The 23,448-nt window shown below is 39.0% G+C and overlaps 2 protein-coding genes across 3 annotated transcripts; both read right to left on the reverse strand.

Moving 5' to 3' along the window:
- Positions 1-1,117: 1,117 nt before the first annotated feature.
- asb10 (ankyrin repeat and SOCS box containing 10) lies at positions 1,118-8,148 on the reverse strand. 2 transcript variants are annotated; one of them, XM_074651545.1, is made up of 5 exons: positions 6,148-6,469; positions 5,661-5,928; positions 3,860-4,364; positions 2,870-2,983; positions 1,118-2,108 (listed from the first exon to the last, which is right to left on the reverse strand). In XM_074651545.1, exons 1-5 carry the CDS (start codon positions 6,386-6,388, stop codon positions 1,923-1,925), a joined length of 1,314 nt encoding a protein of 437 aa, XP_074507646.1. In that variant the 5' UTR covers positions 6,389-6,469; the 3' UTR covers positions 1,118-1,922. The 2 variants fall into 2 exon arrangements, with proteins under 2 accessions (XP_074507646.1, XP_074507645.1); XM_074651544.1 differs by lacking the exon at positions 6,148-6,469 and adding an exon at positions 7,656-8,148 and having other exon boundaries at positions 1,120-2,108.
- A 9,155-nt stretch (positions 8,149-17,303) lies between these two features.
- On the reverse strand, positions 17,304-17,936 carry h2bk1 (H2B.K variant histone 1). Its single transcript, XM_074651547.1, has 2 exons — positions 17,729-17,936; positions 17,304-17,647 (listed from the first exon to the last, which is right to left on the reverse strand). Exons 1-2 carry the CDS (start codon positions 17,840-17,842, stop codon positions 17,411-17,413), a joined length of 351 nt encoding a protein of 116 aa, XP_074507648.1. The 5' UTR covers positions 17,843-17,936; the 3' UTR covers positions 17,304-17,410.
- Positions 17,937-23,448: the final 5,512 nt, after the last annotated feature.

The following is a 23,448-nucleotide window of genomic DNA, read 5'->3' on the forward strand; positions in this document are numbered from 1 at the left end:
CAGAGTCAGGAGAGGAGGAGAGGCAGATGTTTTCTCCTCTCTCTTAGTCCCTAAAAACAATGCGTTTGGCTTCAGAAAAAAAAGAGAAGTGCCGCAACAATTGTTCCCTGGAGAGAGATATACTCTCTGTGTGAAATTAGATCCAGATAAAAGGCGTTTATGCTGAGGTCAACTGCGGTGTGGACACGGACACTTTATAGTGGGCCAAAGTCAAATGTGAGTGTTTGTTATTTAAAGAGATGTGAATTATAAACTTTTTTTTTTGTCAACTAAATCACCCCTACATTTTTTTTAATAAATTAAATTACGCACATATTTTGGGACTTGTAATCCATCCCTGATAAAAAAAAAATGCATGTGAAGGAGAGAAAAAAAAAATCTCTTTTTTCTTTAAGCAGTGATTTAATCGCAGATCATTTCACCTTTTAAATGGCAATGGGAGCTGATGATGATTAGCCCTATTGAGTCGTGGCTGGCCGAGCTCTCCAACTGGTCGTCTGATTGCAGGAGGACATCAACACATCACCGCTCGGCTCTGATTAGCAGTGGAGGGCCAGGCCATGCCAGGCCAGGCTAATTCTCATAATTGCAAGTGACTTCAGCAGCACCTCTCTCTTATCTATTGAAACCATTTGGCGAGTTCCTCTTCTCCCTTTTCTTTTTGAACACACAGCTCCTCTTCACACTTTGTATTAGCTATGGTTTTTTTATGACCAAATCAAATTTACATTCATATAGAATATTATTTTTTCTGGCTTTTTTAACTAAACATCTGAAGTAGGCCTTATAAAAAAAAAACTTACAGTCTCCATACTTAAATCGAAAATCGTGACACTGCTGTTTTTTTTCCAATATGAGGTAAATTGATGAAGTGTGCAGATAATTGTTATGTGACCATAATGATCCCTCCAACTTAACTTTTTTTTCTCGGAATTATCTGATGTGACAGACAGGTGCAACTTCCTGAACTCTTTGTTTGTCTTTTTCGTTATTAATTTCTGAATCATATGACCAGGTTAAAGAAGAATAACTTTATTGTAACATCTTGATAAAAAAGCATAAATTACAGTTGGTATTCAACACGATTTAATATAGTTTCAATTTGTTTTTAATTTTTAATTTAAACTTTAAGCGCTGATTGAAAACAAAGATTAATAAGATTTAAAAAATAAATTTATTTTCTTTCATTAATATAGAAAAACAGAGTATAGAAAAACGACACTATAGCAGCAGACCACAAGCATGAGAGGTGAAAGAGAGAAAATGTTAGACAGCAGGAAATAATAAAAGAACAATGACAAAATTACATGGCCATGGTGGAATATTTTATTTTACATCAAGCCTATTTTATATATCTAATCCTATATATATATATATATATATATATATGTATATATATATATATATATATATACATATATTTATATATGTATATATATATATAATGACGCCTAATTAGAACAATACCGGTGGGAATAATTATTTATGCAAATATTTCAAGGCAATCCTCAATGTACAACACATCATCACTATGCAAATTAACATCAAACTACCATGATAATTATTATGTACTGTATAAAAATACAAGCATCTCTACTATCAAGTGCAGAAGTAAAAAAAAAAAGTGATCATAAATTGAAATATAAAACAATTGCATAAATGCTCAGTATTTTATCAACTGTAGTCTATAGCTCCCTCTAGTGGTGCAAAATCAAACGTGTAATTGGAATAAAAGTGACAAGCAGCTGCTTGCTCATTCTGAAATGTGAGGCACAAAATATATTTAAAAAATATTAAATGTACTGCTGTATAGTGCTACAGTTGATGTCACTATCTTAATTATGATCTTATATTGTGAACACACGCTCCTTTCTCACATGTAGCAGCTCTCAATCTTCATCAGGACTCACACTAAAGTGCTTTCAGTGGATGTAGTCTCTGTACTCCAGCAGCAGGTAGTTCTTGATGAAGGTGGGCAGATCCAGTTTAGGGACCACCTTGTGTATCCGGGCCTCCAGGTAGCTCCTGAGTCTGTGACGAGCCAGGTGCTGCAGGCAGCGTGGAGTCCGAGTCAAAGAGAAGATGGACTCATAGAAGTCTTTGTGCTCCTGGTTGTATAAAAACATGAGATCAGTTGATATTATTTGTCGTGCAAGTCATCTACCATTAGCTTTGCTATCAAATATAAGCATCCTGCACAACCTGCAAAATACATTTTATTTTTTTGGCACGTTTTGATTCATTTATATAATCATCAGAATGCTTTTGTAAATTAATTCTGTATTTAACATATCTCAGAGTTTCTACCTACCCTATATTAGGGCTAGGCCATGTGGAGAACATCAAAAATCACAATAATTTAAACCAAATACCTCAATATTGTGAAATTATTGTTGGGGGGACTATTTGTGCTTTCACAGGATATTTAGACAATGAGATGTTTGATAAATAATCATCAGTAAAAGGGATATAATGACTAAGTGGGTAAAGGCATATAATAGAACAGTCTGGTAAATTCAGAATATTACATCATTTTACTGTAATGCAGCCTTTAAAATACGGAAAAAGACAACACTTATGCCATATGACAATATTACGATATCCAAAATCTAAAACGATATCTAGTCTCATATCATGATATCGATATAATATCGATATATTGCCCAACCCTACCATATGTGGTAGGTCACCTCCAGATTAAGAGCTGTTAAACTATCAAAACTAATTTAATCAGCATTCATTTTAATGGGACTTTCATGGTCTTGATGCTGTCTAGATACTGTACCCAAAATATGCAACCTTTGGGGAGGTAAATACCGTAAAGAAGTTAAAGAAGAGGCACTATGAATTAATTGTTTAGCAAGCTTGCCTTAAACGCTTCCGGTGACACGGCCTCAACCCAGTCGTCTGTGACTTTGAGGTGACTGTAGGCGTTCAGGAGAACCTCGATGGTGCGTGGAGATCCACAGCAGTGCTTCAAAACCTTAAAAGAAACGCCACAAACACGGAGCACACATTCATACAATCATCACTTAAGTTCATGAGCGAGCTTGTGACTCCATAGAACTGGAGAAATAAAGTAATTAAACACTTGTGAAATGAACAGATTGGTCTTCCCTTCAGGGGTTTAACTGGAAATTATGCAATTAGTGCTAATTAATCTCCTATTAACACTTGCCTAATTAGGAACCAGGCATTTTGTCTAGTGCACGTGGGTTCACTGATGGTTGTAGTCTGTTTCCCGCAGAGAGTGCAACACTTCATGTTGTGTCATGAGATGGGAATGATTTGAATGTGAAGTTGTGAAGTCTGGAATATTGCAAGGAACAGTTCAATGTTTCAAGACTCTTTCTCAAGGTGTTACATGTGCAGGATGTGCTAATTATGCAAAGTGAGACACCGTGATGAATAATTGGTTCATGCTGTAAATACATTATAGTCGTAAAAAAACAACAACTGGAATGCATGTGCACACATTTAACCTTCAGTGTTTTTAAAGGGACTGTATGTACGTTTTTACGGAACTAGGATCAACATCAGCTGTGCCTTCAATTCATGGAGGGACCTTCGTTTGGTTTTGGGTATTAAAAAACGGACCCTGAGCTGGCAACATTCCTATTGGACAGCTAACATTACTGACAAGCATGTGAAATATATAGTGATATTGTGGGTTTAGCTGTCAATCAGGTTCAGTCTCGTTTGTGTCGCCTATTGACCGATGCTCGCTCGCGTCTATGTAGTGCCAGCAACAGGCCGCTGACTGTCGTTGACTTAACGGCCACAGGTGTCACTGTTAACAAGCAATTTTTGATTCTTACATAGAGCCCTTTTATATAACATATAGCTTTTGATTTCTTACTATGGGCAGAGCTCCAGGCCACACCCGGATAGAGCCGTGGTTGAGCAGAGCACGGACGATCCTCTCAGGGTGATGGGAAACCTTGTAGCACACCACCTTCAGGATGTTGTGCATGGGAGCTTCGCCGCCGTACTCCATGTCGTTGACGCAGGCGCCGTTCTCCAGCAGCAGATCAACTATGTCTGGATTTGCGTTCTTGCAGGCCATGTGCAAAGGACTGTGTGTGTCCTGGTCCGTAGTGTGGACGTCGGCCCCGGCCCCCAGCAGCACCTGGCACACCTTGAAGTAACGTTCGAGCTCCTGCACCTTCTGGGGTTGTGAACAGGCAGCGTTCAGGGGCGTGAGGCCCTCGTTGTTCTTTTTGTCCACGGCGGCTGCGTAGCGCAGGTAGAGCTCGGTGTGGTCGGGGAGGCCGTTGCTGGCTGCCGCGTGTAAGGGAGTGTCATCTTCCTCCAGAGTGCGACCGCTGATCGCTGCACCGTACTGGAGGAGATACTTGGCACATCTGCAGACAGAATCACAGAATCTTGTTTTGTAATATGACACAAGTTGTATTCCCATGTAAACATTAGATCAGTGGTCCCCACCATAGGCACTACTAACTGATCTGAAAAACACTCACAGAAAACAAACGGAGATTCCTCTTCATTCACCTCTTTTATTGCCATATGTATTACTGTATATTTTATGTGTGGGCATTTTCCTTTGTTTTCTATGAACAATCACAGTAATGATGTTAGCAAATAAATCAGACGATGCAATTTAGTGATATCCCAGCAGTCGTGGTCTTGACTGGTCTTGAAATAAAATCCAGAGCCCTCTTTGTCTGAGACAGAGACAAGACCGAGTAAAAATGCAGTCGATTCCGAGACGAAACTGAGACAAAGTGGTCTTGAGACCAACACCACACGCCATGCTCCAAATGTGTTAATTTAAATAGATTTTAAACCGGATGCCATTTAGCATGGATATGGATATTATTACAGTAATTTTCTTACAAGGCATTATCCTGAATTTGTTGATGTTTAAGGTGGACCTTTTTTCTTTTTTAATTTGTAGCTATTATAACCACTTTGAGTGGTAGAAACTCCACATTTCATCCATTTCTCCATCTCTGCTCGCCTGCAAGCTACTTTTCATGCAGTCTCAGCAAGAGACAGTAACGCTTCCAAAAGTTGAATTCATCTGCAATAAATGCACCGTTGCTCATTTCAATCCACTCCGGGGTTTTGCTACGACAGCCTTTCTTGGTCTGTCATGACCGACCAGTAGCCTATGGTGGCGAATGTTAGTCAACTCTGGTCATATATTGCAGTTCACTGATGTTAAAGGTACAGTACGTAGGACTTGGTGACATCTAGTCGTGTGGTGGCAGATTGCAACCAACTGAATACCCCTCTGCTCACTCCTCCCTTTCCAAGACTGCAGGAACGTGAAACCGATCCCAGCTGACATTGGGCGAAGGCGGGGTACATCCTGGACAGGTCGCCAGACTATCACAGGGCTGACACATAGAGACAGACAACCATTCACACTCACATTCACACCTATAGGCAATTTAGAGTCAACAATTAACCTAACCTGCATGTCTTTTGACTGTGGGAGGAAGCCGGAGAACCCGGAGAAAACCCACGGACAGATTCAAACCTGCGACCCTCTTGCTGTGAAGCCACAGCGCTAACCACTGCACCTCCGTGCAGCCCATCTTAAAAAATGTAAAGTAAAAATTGTGGCATTACTGAGTCAATTCACTGACTTGTTGACCTCTTGTGCTTGTTACACTCTCTACTTTTGTACTCACTCAAGGGATTCGGGACTTGTGCAACAGTGCAGAGGCATGAGGCCGTCTTCAGTGACAGCGTTGGCGTTGGCGCCGTGGATCAGCAGCAGTTTGGTGCACTCTGGCTGGCAGTTTTCACAGGACTCGTGCAGGGCAGTGGTGCCCGCAGGTGCCAGGTCTATGTTGGCCCCACGCTGCAGCAGGAGTCTCAGGCAGTCCGTGAAGCCTCGGCCGGCTGTGATGTGAAGCGGTGTGGTCAGCTCCTGCTCGTAATTCAGTGACCAGAGTCCTGCCAGCAGAGAGGACAATATAAAGTTGAGTTTAGGATGACTGCTAGTAAGCACGCAGACATGCAATCCAAGAGTGGTGGTCAATGAGAACATACATCATTACACTTTCAAAGTATTACCGGTTACATGACTCTTAAATACATAAAAAAAAGTAAGACCATAACTTTTTTTTGCAGAACTGTAGCCAGTTTGATATACCATCCAAGCTCTGAACCTACTCAGGCCTCTGTAGTTAAATCTGAAGTTCTTCCATTCCTCTATGTTGCTGGTGTCATAAATGGCATCAATAAGGTGCTCGTACTCGTCGTCGTCCACGATGCTGAGAACCGTCAGCTCGTCGCCCACCAGGAGAGAGTTCCAGAACTGCAGTACACAACCCGAGGCCTTGGCTGTGGCGATCACGTCGTTGCGGTAAGCCTTTTGTTTGCGCCATTTAATTTTAGGTGCTACGTAAGCCATACTGGAGCTAACAGGATTGTTTTTAAACTTTTAGTAAGGTGGTTTCTCCCAAAGGAAATAAGCACTAATGCAGGTTGTTTGTGCAGACGAGCTATTTCAGGGTGTTATGTGATATACAGTATTGCTTGACCTGATGTGAGCCTTGCCAGTGCAGTGGCATGGGAGCCAATGACTGGTGTGTTACACGTCACCTGCCCACTGATTTACCGACAGTGCTCTCTTGCACAATTTGTATTAACATCTAGTATTGCAAAGGCCCATTATTAGTGTTATATGTTCAAACTAAATTTTAACTTGGAGTCTTGAACATTAATTTCCTGGGACTCAACCAGCCAAAACTGACCTAAACCTGCAGTATAGGCAGAATATTTTTGGCATCATTGGGATCAAAAATTCCATAATAACCTTTCAGCATATTGTAATTCAAGTGCTCTGAGAGATAACTAGACTTCTGCACCTCCTCATGGCTCTGTTTTCAGGCTTTAAAAAATCTAAATCTTGGCCGTTCATTCAATGGAGGCAGCTGTCAATCACTCGCGAACTCCGATCAAACGGTCAAACTAGGCAGCGCTGATCAAATATGAATCAATATTCTGTTACTGTAATGCCTATTTCTCTCCTCAAATATTTTCAGAAACATCTTGTAGTGTACTGTTTAGCTGTAAAATGAGAAAGTTTGTCCGGTTGGTGGGCGGTGCTTGGTACTTCCTCAACTGATCTCAACACGGCTGCCGGGTCACAAACGTTCTCATTTTACAGCTAAACAGTACACTACAAGATATTTCTGAAAGCATTTTCACTCTAAGGTAACAAAAACACAACTCACATTTTCAGGGGATATACACTAAAGAAACACATACGTATTAATACTATACTCTATTTCTGCCAATAGATACCCCTAAATGCAACACACTGTTAAAGCAAACTGCTTATTTTGTCTCCTGTCTTCAGTGATATGCCACAATTGAATCCAATGTTTATGTGGTGGACACTTGAACATGGTTTCTATAAATATCACCTCGTGTTCCCTTTCTATAAATATCATATTACTGTGTCTTTAAACACGGGGTCAGGGTTAGTTACATATTGCTCATAGTTGCATATTAAAATCATGTTAAAGCAGTGATTTACTTTGTCTTTTCCACAACAACACAGGTCAGTTAATCTTGGATGCCAATCTCCAGGAAATACAATGAAGCTACTTAGCTGTGCCAAATCACATGAACTCTTGAATTAATTTCTAATGAAGACAGATGTTGTCTCCTACCTTCCCCTGTGGCGACCCAGCGCATGTCCCCTCCCTGTGGCTCGATGATGAGGTTCGCTGTGGATCCTCTAGGAAAGAGGTGCTGCATAGCCTCCAGGTCTCCTGTATACAGAGCGTTCTGGACGACCACATCTTGGCAGACAGCTGGTGGCGTGGCAGTGCTCGACGTCGACGGTGCCCTGTCCCTGAGCGTCTTCTTCAGCATATAGCTATTGAAGTGATGGGAGGCCAGCTGCCTCTTGATCTTGTGTCTCTCCAGCATGTCTTCATCATACTCAAGAGAGCGTAAGGCCATGGATGTGAAGACAAAGCTGTCTCGCGACATGCTAAATGGCCTCTCACAGAGAAAAGTGTTTGTGTAAAAGATGTGTATGATTAAGTGAGGGAAGCCTGTCTCTCTGTTTCTGTTGTTGTTTCCTTCTCTCTGGATAATGTCCACTATGTGCCTGCCGGCTGTTCACAGCACTGGTTCACAGAGTTGTTTTGATATTCGGTATGAGACCCTCCCTGGAGTGTGACAAGTAATGCTATTTTTATGTCTCACGTGCAGCCATTCGAGCCTCTCCTGTTCGCCTCCAGCAATGTTACAGCCATGAAGTGTCTCTGTCAGGCTGTAAGTATCAAATGAGTTGAATAAACTCATGTTTTGTAACTACAATCCATGCTGGTTTTTTTGGGGGGGGGGTGGGGGTGATAGAACATATATATATATTTTTAATTACACATTAAAACAAGCTTAAATCAGCACCAAATGGGAACCCAATTTGACTGTTATCAGGCCATGTAATAGGCGTTATCGGTCTCTACAACTTCTACAACTACAACTTCTTTAGGTTTAGGCAACAAAACCACTTAGTTAAAGGGAAAGTTAGGGTGTTTTGAAGTGGGGCTGTAGGAGGTACTTATCCATAGTTGGTGTGCTACTAACAGTAGATTACGATCAGCACGTCCCCAGTTTGGAGAAATGGACAGGAGCACTGACACCAGAGCGAATCAATGTACTAATGTGGACGGGGATGGCAGAAATTTTTTATTTAGCCACCTAAAAAATGTGATATCCGTTTAAGTGTATGCTATATTTAGAATATTTTCACTGCTTTATCTTGCCGCCAGACAGCCCTTTCCTTCACATTTCCAACAGGGAACTGAACTGACAGTGAAATATATCTATGCTCTCTCCAAAGCCAGCAGGCTCAGATGACAAAACAGTCAGTATAGATACGATTCACTTTCAGTTCAGTTCACCGTTGGAAAATATTCTGTTTCTCAATGTTGGGGTGTGTGCTGACCCGAACTATCCCTTTAAGTTTAGGAATAAACATTGTATTGTGTTTTGGGTCCCATCCATCGCCCCCAACCTCCACCCTATAAGGAGTTTCACACTGTCTATATTACAGCGCCCGACTTTCGCTTCTGCTCCTGTCATATTTATTACGGTCGCTAGAGGGCGCTGTCGTGTTCTTTTATACCTTCTTTCAGTGATCCACCATTTGAATAGATGATAAAACCTAATATTGGGTTTAGTAGGTCCCTATTGACCCACATCTATGGTGCTTATAGCAACTAATAATGCTTATTTAAAACCTGATAACAGTCTAATTGGCAGAAATAGGAGGTGCGCTTCCTTAAAAAAATATGACTACATTTATAACTTTTAAAGTTCATAACACCCTGCTTATTCCAGATATATTTTCACCTCTACTCTAAATGTGCGAGCAAGAATAGTCCATATAAAGGGTCAAATCATTGCATTATAAACCTTTATCATTCCAAGCAGGTCTTTCACTGTTAAACAAAGTAATAGTTGACTTTTGGACATTTGGGCAACTTTTAAGGTGTCATTTCCTGACATTTTTCTTGGAGGAAGAGCAAATAAGAACGCCCTATTTGTAAGCCCCATGTGAGTATGTGTTTGCAAGATGTCTTTTTCTGCTCAGTAGTATTTTTTTCCCCTCTTTCAAGAGCCTTAATGGATTTTATGTATCCACATGGCTCCCTGCATTAGAACATTAGGCTGAATGACTGGCAACCGCTGTGTCACTCTGCCCCACGTGTAGTGTTCTGATGGCGGAGGGACGGCGCATAATTAAGCCTCTTAAGCCTACTCGCTAGGCATCTGACAAACATCTCTTTTGACTGATGGACCATCATTTCCAATGCTGGTAGAAATTCTATCCAGTAGCAAAACTGATCCCATCCTTTAACTCTCTAGACACCAAGGATAGATTTTTCATGGCTCACAAGGATTACTCAGAATTAAGTTTTTGGAGACTGATTAACTTGCCATCTATTGTAAAAAAAACAAACACGTATTATATGTCTGTTTATCCATTTCTGTGTTGGAGTCCATCAATGTGCATGTAGGCTCTGTGGAAAACAAGGTCTGCACCACAGCTGGAGAAATACGTGATATTTGTGGAGAGGTTTTACCTTTTTCTTCCCCATTTGAAGACACAGAAGCATAGCTGCATCTCATCTATACCTTAACGACTGTTCTGGTATGGAAATCAAGGTCATTTATTTTATGTTACAGTTTGGTAATAGATGCCACATTAAACTGAAGGCGAGTAAGAGTTTCAACTTTGAAAACACACATTACCAGAGAGAGACTAGGAATATTGTTTTTGCGGCTGGAGTACATCCTTTTAAATGATATACATAATGAGTTTATAATATGCATCTGGGCTACCTCCTCTCTACTTTGATGTCTTCCAAATGGCCCGGGTGTCATCAGCAAAACATGTAGGCACTTTCCCGCCTCATTGACTCCCAAATGTATTTTAAATATCATTCCTGGTAACGCAATTATTTAAAACGCTGAACTAAACACTTACTAATGGGGAAAAAGACAGCGACTTCGATAAATTCATTTCTCAAATGGTGGGCATTCATGTTTCTTTTTTTTTTTTTTCTTCCTCTGTGAAGCGGAGGCAACTCTGATGACAACAAAAAAACATCAGCAGTGGTAACACCCCCTTGCCTCACAGCCCCCCGTGGACATATTAAATCTTTGGTTTCCTCACATTACCCACCAGAAGAAACCGTCTCTCCAAGGCTTTTCTGCATTGTGGTCAACCGCCTTCCTTTCCCAAAGTGGTGAGAGGCTGGACATCAGATCAGCAACAGGCCTGAGATGATGAGAGTGAGGCACTTCATTTATGCAATCATAGGCAATTAGTTCCCTCTGATTATGTGCCTCTTAATGCTGTTTTGAGTACTGTGGCACGCAGTAATACAGAAAGAGATTAAACTATAGCCCTCCCTCCACACTGAGCAGCCGTTTAATATACTGAGAACATAATGAAATGTACACAGTAATTACAGTAATATTAAATGCTAATGGCTTTGCAATTGGATCTGAGACAGAGTGCACGCAAAGAAAAAGTCTAAGTTTAGAGAGTGCCACCATGACATCAGAGCACTCAATTATCCATCAGGTGTTTCTATTATTAATGATTTACATGTTGCTTATTATTCAAGATTGTGTCTGGCAAATGGACAATTCTGTGCGGGTATAAGAGAGCAATTAATATGTAATTTAGTTCAGGGAGTTAAAGAGAAAACAGAAGTTTGAAATCTGGTAGAATAACTTGGGAGGTCACCATGGAAACATGATAAGAGATAATGAGCACGCTTAATTGGCTAGCGACATTATCTAAAGGGAAGCTGCGTTTATGCCTTTGTCTGCTGATTCGGATTCACATCTTGGCTTTGTTCTAATTTCCTTAATATCATATTGACTCTGGCAGTCCATACGGACACATTAAGGTAGACACACACACAGTCTGCTATAAGTCTTAGATGCCATTAAAGCGCCTTTGATAGCAAATCAACACTGGTTTCCTTCCATATATATGGCTCATCAGAGTCCACAACAGGGCTTAGACAAGGTGCCCTGTTTGCAAATCTCCCCCAGGTCTCATCACGATGCTCGAGATGTTGGTGGAGGACCTAAATGAATTTATAGAGCCTTGAATTGAACAGTAGCTCCAAACTATTCTGTGGAAGCGTGATTACTTTTTCTGTACTCTTTCAGCCCTGAGCCCACTACCTATAATGTATTGTATCGGTCTTTGCAGATTCCAATTGTCTCTCAATGCACTGATCACCACGCAAATAGCCCTTTGTTTCATCATGACAATTGAGAGGTTCATATTTCAACCTAATAGTCCTGTATAACTTTAACCATCTATCACAACCTCATTTCATTGCGGTTGCAGTTAATACGCGCTTCCCTGCCAAGTGGAACATTTTCTAATGATGCACTCTCACACGAAAACAAGGCAAGCCAGCCCGGGCTCTGCATCACTCACTAATGCATCCATCCATAATGTGTTCATAGCAGTCTGCCTAAAGGAGACAGCGATGACTACCACTAGGCACGGGCATGAGAGGGGATATGGGGAAGGAAGGGGGTAAGATACAGAACCTAAATGGGCATGATAATCATGAACAAAGTTACTGCCATCAAAGACTGTATCACCCTCATAATAACATCTGTAGATTTCACATCATTACCAAGAATACTGGGAAACATCGCAAAATGGGTATCTCAACAATAACAGCGGTGTGAGTCACATCCAAGTGCATTATCACAGTGAGCCTGGCTTTGTAGGATGTTGACAAGGATAGCCTAATAGGTGTCTGTAAAGCCTAATGTAAACACCATCCTAATTAGAGAGACCTTTATCAGTTCCTCCATTTTATGCAGATTGGACTGGTGCAAACGCAAGTGCCATTATCCTGTAATCAAGTACTATTCAGTTGACAGGGTCGTCTTTTAAAGCCCTGATTAGAATGCATAACAAGGATATAATGTTGCATTATTTCCTCTGTCACTTTATAAATATGTCCATCTTTTAAAGCTGACTGAATAATGCATCTTGTCAGGGTTCGGATAAAGACGTCAGAGGTGAAAAAGATTACTTTTAAAACACACCATTGTTGTATTTTGAAATAAATAATTTGTACCTTCCGTGTATTCATTGTCTTTACATGTAAGATGACTGATGATCATAATTGAGTCAGAGCTGTGTTCATGTTTTTCTTGACATGAACATGAAAACCAAACTGCAGGTGGTTTTACAACATTTACACCCAGTGCCTGAAATGGACCGGTGCTCACCAGTACTGAGTACCGGCACTTTTTCTGATTTTTGTCCGCGAGTACCCTTACTTCATATTCCGTACTGCCACATCTTGGTGCGTACCCCTAAACACCTGCGTAACTGTGTCCCTGTGTAAACACATAGGGCTAGCCAGCTTAAAGGAACAGTATGTAGGATCTGGCGGTATCAAGCGGTGAGGTGAGGAGATGCAACCAACTGAAGCCTCTCCAGTGTGCAAAGCGTGTTGGAGAGCTACGGTGGCGGACGCGAAAACATGAATGGCCCTCCTCAGAGCCATTTGGAGCAGAGCCAGTGCGTAGAGTGTGTGTGTAAGTGGGAAGTGAGTCGTGAAGCAAGAGAGGGAGCGGCGGCGATTCAGGAAAATCTGTTCAGGACTACTGTTGAAACATGAAGGAGCAACATGGCGGACTCCGTGAAGAGGACCCGCTCCCTGTGCAGATATAAACGGCTCATTCTAAGGTAACAAAAACACAACGATTCTTATTTTCAGGTGATTATACACAAAAGAAAACACACTTATTAATATTATATTCCATTTCTGCCAATAGATACCCCTAATTGATACACACTGTTCCTTTACTACTGAGAAAACAGCACTGAATTGCCTTTCGTATTCCTTCTCATTATCCAATTGAATCTGCAGGCCAAGAGATATCATATTTTAAGTTGGTTTTATTATAGTTTATATGCAATATTATATTTGTGTACAATTTGATTTGTATCCGTAGCTACATAAAGTGTTTATTAACCAAATATACATTTACTGTATGTACAAACTATGGGAATGTATGTTGTATGTTGGCCTAATGTATGTCACAGATAATGTTAGCTGACCAGACGAAGGTCTCTCCATGAATCACTGCTGATCCTAGTGTTGGCTTTTCCTGCTTCAGCCTCCCGACCGCGGCCGGAGGGAACAGGGAAGACACCGGCACCCGGTCAGAGACGATAACGTTTCTCGCTGAGTAGCCCCGTCACTTCACAAGACACGGAAAACCTCTGTTGGTATGGAGGAGCTGCAGCATTTATTTCTGCACAAACGTCCACTGTACATTCACTAAATATTCTCAGAGCTACGAAGTCTTCTGCATTGTGTAATGTGCACGCATGCACGTGAGGTGGAGCGAGCTGAGTGAAGACAAGCAGGCAGGCAGAGGAGCAGAGGAGCAGCAGAGACTCCGGCCCTGAAGACCAAAGCTACGGCCTCCCCCGCGTCCTCCGACCGCGATCAACACTGTTTAGCAATACGGGCTTTACTAGATAGAACTTTGCGGATTTGGTGCTTCTGTGTAGTTTGTGTTGGAGTCTTGTCTGAACAGCGTACCCACACGCGTGCGCGCATGGGACACCGACACCGACCCGAGCGCGCATATGCAAGCGAGCATGGGACACCGACCCGGGTGATTTATACGTGTAAGAAGTTACAAACAATCCCTTTAATGTAACATTCAGGGGATAATGTGCTACAATGAAGAAGAGATTAGCTGGCTGACAGTAGCTGAGCTTTGATTAAGCTCCAGTTATCTTAACGTCACCCTCTCGAAATCACATCCACCTGTTTACTTTCACACCTGTCGGGACTCAGTGCATCCCCGTTTATTTGTGTCTCACCAAGAAGCACAGGTGCTTTTGCTTTTGGATTGATAACTGTATGATGATGTACGTGTATGAGGATTTAAAACAAAGTGGATGACAAACTATTTTTCTGCAATCAGAAGTAACTTTGTTACTCAGCCCCCTCATACTCAACTGAATGCCACAATTAATAATAATATATTAATATTAAATATATATAATATTATTATAAATAAATATATATATATACATAATAATAATAATATATATAAATGAATAATAAAGTAATATTTCCATCTCTGCTATATTGTGATCAGTATCCACTAACTAGGCTATAAATTATGTACATACTATATAGAGTTATAGCTGATATGATCCTCTACCACACTGTTTTCTATTATGCTGACAGTTGTAATGTATTTTAAAACCACCTGAGTTAAAATAATAATTCAAACTTTGTTAGAATATGAAGATGACTTTGGGGCTTGGTTAGAAGCATTTTAAAAAAAAGAAGATATATATTTATTGATTTTACACACACAGAACCTTCCCCCAAATTAGACATATGGCACTGTAAAAATAAAAAATCTTACTTGAAAGTAAATAGCTAAACATTAAAGGGACTGTTTGTAACTTCTTACATGTATAAATCAATCCGGGTTGATGTCCCATGTGCACTTGCATGTGGCTACACTGTTCAGACTCAGACTCCAACACAAACTACACGGAAGCACCAAAAGCGCAAAGTGATATCTAGTGAAGCCCGTCTGTTAAACAGTGTTGGCCGTGGTCGAAGTACGCGGGGAGACCGTAGCTTTGGTCTCCAGGGCCGTAGTCTCTGCTGTACTCTGCTCCTCTGCTCCTCTGCCTGCCTGCCTGCCTTCACTCACAGCTCGCTCCACCTCACGTGCATGCACACTAAACGCTGCAGAAGAGTTAGTTTAGCGCTGAGAATATCTAGTGGACGTTTGTGCAGAAATAAATGCCAAGCAGGTGAAATATAGAGTGATATTGTGGTTTTAGCTGACATGTGTCACCTTACTGTTTTGACGGATGCTCGCTCACATTCAGGTAGTGCTTGCACACACAGGCGAGCGTGAGCAACAGGACGCTGACTTTCGTTGACTTAATGGCCACAGGTGTCGCTGTTACAACCAATTTCTGATTCTTACAAACAGTCCCTTTAAGTTAAAAGGATATATATTTACAATGAAAATTTAATGAAGTAAATAATTAAATTAAATTAAATTAAATTAAATAAAATTAAATTAAATTAAATTAAATTAAATTAAATAATTACATAAATTGAATTAAGAATATGGTCACAAACATAAAACAAAGTGCAATACACCTTCCTCACAATATTAGTCATTTTTTTCTCCAAATTCATACTAGTGCCTCTCTAATGTCAACATTTTAATTTACTTTTGTGTCTTCCAATTTTTTTTATTTTCAGACTGTTAAAAAACATAATCTGAACACTTAACATTAGATATTATCTAATAATAATTAAATAATAATAATATCAATTTTTTTTTCTTTTATATTTTTATGAGAAATACAAGTTATTTTAACATGGTCATGGAGCATATACTGCATATTTTTTATTTTGGGGGTATCGTTCTTATGCAGAGGGTAGTTAAGCTTATTTATTGACTACACTGAGGGCGTTTTATGTTTTATTTATTTATTGTGTTGAGTTGAATGTGCTACTTATTTTGTACTGTAATTACCTTGTGCCTTTACTACTTTTTATTTTCTTAAAGCTGACTCGGTGTAAACTGCTCAGAATTCCAATATACTTAGGTGCAAATGGCAAATAAAACTCTTGAATCTTGAATAAGAGCACTGAGCAAATACATGCAGGTGTTAATACTGATGCATGTGGGTCATTGTAACGTTGTACAATTTATTTCAACAAGTATTAGTTTGTAATGAGGAACATTTATAGTTGTAATGTACAGAATGAGGTCTGTTTATCATAGACACAGTCAATATATGCCTATGTGACAGATGTGCAATTACCCCATCTAGTGGTTAATACTGATGCGTTACTGCTTTACCATTTAAAGGTCCCATATCATAAAAAAGTGAGATTTTTATGTTTTTCATTATAAAGCAGGCTTAAGTCCTATATAAATACTGTGAAAGTATCGAAACACTCAATCCACAGGGAAATACACACAGCCTATATTCAAAAACTCTGCATTTGAAACAAGCTGTCAGGATTTCTGCCCATTCGTGATGTCACGAATATACAATATTTAGACCCGTTACACAATTTTAAAAGTAAACATTCTAAATGTGTCCCAGTTTATTTCCTGGTTTCAGTGTATGTGAATGTCATCAGCTGACAGGAAGTACACATGGACCCAAGCTTTTACCTAGCAACGCAATTCTGTTGCAATTCTGTTGCAATTCTGTCAAAATGCGCTAAAACGGAGCGTTTCAGACAGAGGGTGAATACAGGTATAATCAGGCTGACAGTATGAGGAAAATAAAGTTTTTTTTTAACATTACAGCATGTGCTTGTCTGCAACCATCTTGGACTCTGGCGCACTTTACACTTACTTTACACTATACATCCTATATACCACTTTATAGACTGCACATATGTACATATTACATTTATTTATTGCACATACACTTATTTATTGACGACTGCACACACTATGTTCACCCATTCGCTCTGTATCTTTTATATCTCTATTTATTGTTTTTATAATTTTTGTATACCTTTACCTCTCCTGTGTTTCACTCTGTTTGCTGATGTTGCTGCTTTGACACCTGCATTTCTCTCCTTGGATTAATAAAGGTTCATTTTATATTATCTTATGTAAACATGTTCTAGTAGAAACACAAAATACAAGTATGAACTTGAAAAGAGCATGGGACCTTTAAAAGAAAGAAGTAAAAGGCAGGGAGAAAAAAAAATGAAAAGAAATCTTTGTGCTTATGTTTATTATTGGAATAAACCAGGTTACAAAAACCACTGATGCACAGCAGGTTTGAACCCCCTTGTCACAACATCTCCGAGAGGTGTTGAAGTCTTCATTTGGAGCTGGTGTACTTGGTGACAGCTTTGGTTCCCTCGGACACGGCGTGTTTGGCCAGCTCCCCGGGCAGCAGCAGCCTCACGGCGGTCTGCACCTCTCTGCTGGTGATGGTGGAGCGTTTATTGTACTGAGCCAGCCGGGACGCCTCGGTGGCGATCCGCTCAAACAGGTCGTTCACGAAGGAGTTCATGATGCTCATGGCTCGGCTGGAAATGCCCGTGTCCGCATGAACCTGTGGAAGGCAGAGGGACAAGTAGTTAATTATAAGATATAGGGAAACACGAGGAAAAGCTCGTTTTTTGTTTCCACCCACCTGTTTCAATACTTTATAGATGTACATCGCGTAAGTCTCTCTTCTTTTGGCTTTTCTTTTGCCCTTTTTCTCACCTGAACCCTTCCCCTTCTTTTTAGATACATCATTACTCATTCTTTGACAGTATTAAGAACGGTAAATGCTGTATCAAGTACTCTTTTTTTAGGAATAATTATCCCTGTTTTCTGGCTCATGGTTCAGCTGCTTATGAAGCGTGCGATAATTAGTGGCTGATTTAACTCACCTGCCTTGTATTTGCTCCACAGAAATACAATTAACCGACTACGAAAAGGAATAAAACTGCAGCTATAAGAAGTCTCCCAAACGTGTTAGACTTTATTCAGGCAGCAGGTAATGTTTTTGTACTGTTTTTGCACGCTGGTAATGTGATAAATGGAGGTTGAGTTTTATTTTATTAATTTTTTTTCTGTAGAACATGTAGAATACAAAAAAAATAATATATATAAAATAAAGAAAAAGAATGATCATACCAACAAGTGGACAGTCAGAAACAATTAGTATTTACATACAATGAAAAGCATAAGAAAAATAAATTGTCAACAATTGATGCCTTGATTTACATATTCGAAAAGGAGTGAGAAGAAGTATTAACTTATTTAATCCCACCCTTTCTCCATATATCAATTATTAATTATTAACCAGCTTCCTTATTGAGCCATACTCTAATTAAATGTTCCTAAATTTGTCTAACTATAATTATTATTATTAATAATTATTCTAACTATAATTATCTGTGTCAGACAGAAATATAAATTAATTACTGATATAATTATCCTTATCAAAATATAAATGTGTTATCAATCCAGAATACCAATTCATTACTTATAATATAACTTAATCACAATATCAATTCATTAATTACATATTTATCTTAATCATATTGACTATTTGTTATCTTTTCTTATATGCACAAATTATTATTTATAATATACAATTTATAACCATTTTACCATTGCACATAACAATGGTGTCCACTGGGTGGCATGCTTGCACCAGTTTTTAAACCTGCATTAAATCTTCCAGTTGTCCACTTTGTAGTAGATTCCACTGTAATCCATTGTAATCTTCCATGTAGTTTGTAGTTGACAAAATATTTTAGACCTAGGGGTATACTTAGATGACGTGACATATATACAGGAAACACTTTTGAGCGGCATTTGTAGTCACAGACAGTGTTAAGGTAAGTTCACTCTTGATCCACGTGCACTGTTTCCAGATAAGATTAGAGGCTATTAAAATGTATGGGGGTTATGAGCAAGGCTGGATTAAAGTAAAGCACTGGCTCCCTAAAGAAGCCCCCAGGTTTGTTTATTGCAAATATTTGGCACTATTAATGTCTAGGCTTGAAGCTTTCTAATATAGTGGAGTGCTGTGTTTAAGTCCCTATAGCATTATAATTCAGACTTAATTTACTTGATGCATGAACTGTTTTGTGTCTAAACAAACTCCTAATTGGGACAAATGGTGCCTTCAAATGGGGGTTGTGTTTACCGTGTTCACCAGAAGAGTCCATATGGACGCCCCCCCCCCTCCTCCCTCTTTTGGTATTCACGACCTCTTAAGTGGAAAGTTTCTGAAAGCTCAGAGTTTACAAGTTGTGACGTGTTTTTGTTGACGTTGTCAGAAATGGCGGAGGCCTTGGAAGTTATTTTTTCGGTGCATAATAAATTAATATATAGTCATTTTAGTCGTATATTGTTTTTCTTTGTAATTTTATAATAGGTCTGAGGAAAATGTTGATATTCCCAATGGCCTCATCTTTTCCCTCTGTCATTATGCCTTTGCATTTACTGCAGTATGTTATCCATGTGCTAGCTTGCTAAATTGTTAGCCTCTGTGGCTAACATTTAACATCTCATTATTACGAGATCCGGATGTTGAGTCTCTCATCTCCAGATAACAAGATAATTATTAGTTATAAAATGTTTTGAAATTCAACCTGAGAACCACAGAATCATAATTTATGTCATGTAAATATGATGTTAAGTCTAAATAAAGAGAAAAACTTCTTGTTACTTTGAAAGATATTTAAGTTGTGATCTTGAAATAATGGACCAAATACTAAGGATAGCAGCAACCACGATCCTTTTTAGTTTCATTGTAACATCTCGGAGTATCCATTTGGTTGTTGACGGGCCAATGATATTTATATTTTATGATGTAATAAAATACACAAACCCTTTAAATATCTGACAGTAACGGTAATATTGCCGTTGCTTAGCAGCGGTGTTCTCAAGACTAACTCCTTGCAATGCTGAGCACACGACTTCCCATGTTGTAAACATGAGCTCACAAGTTTCATTTGAAGGCACCATAATTGCACAGCTGGCTAGTATCTCAGCTTTGTGCTAAAGATTGTTTATGGTTTCCTTGGCAAATTATAATTTAGGCATATTCTAAATATATCCTCTCATCACATTCAGATAGCAGGAAAATTAAAATACTATACATACAATGTATTTGCATCATAAAGTGCACAGTGGTGGTCGCTGGTAGTGGCTTTTTCTCTGAGGCCCCCTAGCGGGTTCGGTTCGTCTGCCCTCTTGATGTAACACATGATGTATTTCAGATTCAGTTGGTGTTACTGTGGTGTCTGATTGTGGTAATGGGGTTATTTACTTGTTTAGTAATGGTGTGTTTACATCCCTAAGCTTGTGTTTGATCCTGGACACTTTTATGTGTAGAACATCTCGACAAATTTAAGATTTTCACGCTGATAATTGGGATAAAAATGGTTCTGCTCCAGGCTTGTATTTTCTTTATTACTCTTGTTGTGTTATTTGGGATGAAAAGTTTAACATCTAAATTGGCCCTCAGTGTGTGATTGTCCTAGTATAATTGGTATTTGTTTACTATCTAGATTTGATTATAAAACATGTCAGCATCTACTGACTTTGACCATAAATATATTTTTTTTGTCTTAAAGCATTTTATTTCCCAAATCCCACAATGTTATTGTATTTTTCAGATGTCAGTTAAACTTCATCTCCTATTTCAATAAGTAGACATTTCCTAATACTGACATACCAGTTTAAGTATGAGCCAGTAACACAATTCAAAGATGTATCTATCTTGTCTGATGTGTGTGTTGTGTGTGTGTGTATATACCATATGTCCTAGCTCCTGTATCATAGACATTTTATCTGTTTGATGAGACCCAAGGCACTTAAAGGAACTGAACATAAATAATACCTCTATATCACACAAGCACATCTCTCTAAATGGTAAAACACTTTATCATGCTCATTCTTTACTATCACGCTAAGGCTTGGGGCAGTTGTATTGGCTTTAAACATGCAACTGATGTTCAACTCAATTTTGAGATGCATCCATATCATGATAATCCTATAGACTGTTTCAATAGAATTGCATTGCTAGGCAACAGCTTGGGTCTATGTTTACTTCCGGTTTGTTTGTTCTTTGCTTAAGCTTTTGTCATTAAGCTTCATCCGAAATTGCATATACTATGCACTACATACCCAATATGTGTTCTATTGTTCTACATACTTTTGTGTGTATAAACAGTATTATGTATTTTTTTTCACAGACGCAGTGAGCTGTAATTTACGTCATCACTTCCTGAGAGCCTCCTTGCAGGTTGGAGACGTGTAACCATGGTAACCCACGCCAACCTGATGTGACCAAAAACAACGGTTTGTGAGAATCAAAGTCTGAATTAATTTATTCAGCCTGGCAAAGTGAAATCTTATACTTACACTTAAATTGAAGTGTTATTGATGTTACAGAGCTGTCGTCAACGTCTGTTATGAACGTTGTCATCACTACTGCATTGCATTGTGGGATATTTATGCTGCCATAGTGTCCAACGTGGCATAATGTAAAATTTACGTACATACTTCGGACATACGTGTACTAAAAAAATCTCACATACTGTTTTAGCGTACTAAATATTGTGTTAGTATGGAATTTTGGACGCAACCACAATCTGTAACATGAAATAAACTGGGACACATTTGGGATGTTTTCGTTTACAACTGTGGTCTACAGTAGGTAAGCAGTGAATAGAAAGTTGCTGCAACCACACTCTCTTATCATGTAGGCTACTTAGTGAGAAGTAAATCGACAGTAGTGTTGAGGCAAACACCTCAGAGCTCTAAGCAGAGGAGCTTTGCAATAACAGCTTCAGCATGGAAACGTTTTGGGTTTCAAATAGCCCTGGACTCATTACTGAAAACCTTTAGTAAGTTGCAGTTACTTAATTCAATTTTCTGAAAACAAGATATAAAGAGATGCATTTATATCTGTCACGTAGTACGCAGAAAAAAACAACACTGCTTACAAAAATACAAACACCTAGTCAGCTGTGATTTAAGCATTAATACAGTATGTATTCAGCCTAAGCGATATGACATGTTTCAGTGAGCAGTAGAGTAGAGACTATCCATATTTTTGTCTTCAAGTTTAACATGAAAGTAGGGCTGCAATTAATGATTATTTTCACTGCCAATCTGTCAGTTATTTTCTTGGTTAATCGATTAGTTGTTTGAATATGAAATGATGAATAATGTCGTTCACTGTTTCCCAAAGCCCAAAATGACGTCCTCAAATGTCTTGTTTTGTCCACAACTCAAAGATATTCAGTTTACTGTCATAGAAGAGTGGAGAAACCAGAAAATATTCACATTTAAGAAGCTGGAATCAGATAATTTTTACTCTTTTTTTTTCTTAAAGAATTACTCAAACCGATTAATCGATTATCAAAACAGGTGGCGATTAATTTAATAGTTGACAACTAATCGATTAATTGTTGCAGCTCTATTGACATGTTTCAGTGAGCAGTACAGTAAAGACCCATCCATATTATTTGTATTCAAGTTTAAGAGTACGATCTAGACCTGCTCTCTCTATATGAAACGTGTCTTGAGATAACTTCTGTTATGATTTGGCGCCATCTAAAAATGAATTGAATTGAGTTTAACATGAGAGGATTTGCTGTAAAACTTCACTGACCCTCTGATGTTCTCTTAGCTTTACTAAAACACCTGCTTTTATTTCCTTTTCTATAAGAAATTGGTACATTTGTGTTGATGAATGCCACATAAGTGTTACAATTTGTATTAGTACCAAATCTCTTCATAGTACATTGTCATGTCTGTGTCCATGGTCTTAGACTTTTTCTTCTCCTCTCAGTTTTGTTCTCCACAAGCACACAACAGATATTGAGCAGTAGATTACATATGAATAGGCCCTTATCTCAGACAGCGTTTATGCAAGGTCATTTGCAGCACAACTGCCACACATACTGAATAGCAGGCATTGGTCGACTGTATTGTGAAGGCTGTCTTTTTTTCTGTTTTCTGGCAGATTTCTGCAGCTTGTTTGTTTCATCTGTGAAGAGAAGATGGAAAAAAAAAGTGAGTGAGTGTGTGTGCACATCTGCTACCTCACTTAGTCTGTCTGACAGTCACAGAAAAAGAAAAATGTTGGCTGTTCTGTTTATCACAGCCTTTCATATCAACATATTGCTAAAGGCTACGGGGAGCGTTTTTTCTTCTGCAGGGTTTGTAGCTTAATAGAACAAAGCTTCGCTTGATACCTGCAGTGATTACTCTGTAGTTGCCAAATGCTCAAGTTGTTTCAGTCTTTTATACAAATATACCAGTTACACACTCAAACAAATGTTAGAGCTTCATCATTTTTTTCCCCATTGCAAACAAAATATTTTTTTATCTCAACAT

This window comes from Sebastes fasciatus, chromosome 11 (assembly GCF_043250625.1).
Source record: "Sebastes fasciatus isolate fSebFas1 chromosome 11, fSebFas1.pri, whole genome shotgun sequence".
NCBI lineage: Eukaryota > Metazoa > Chordata > Actinopteri > Perciformes > Sebastidae > Sebastes > Sebastes fasciatus.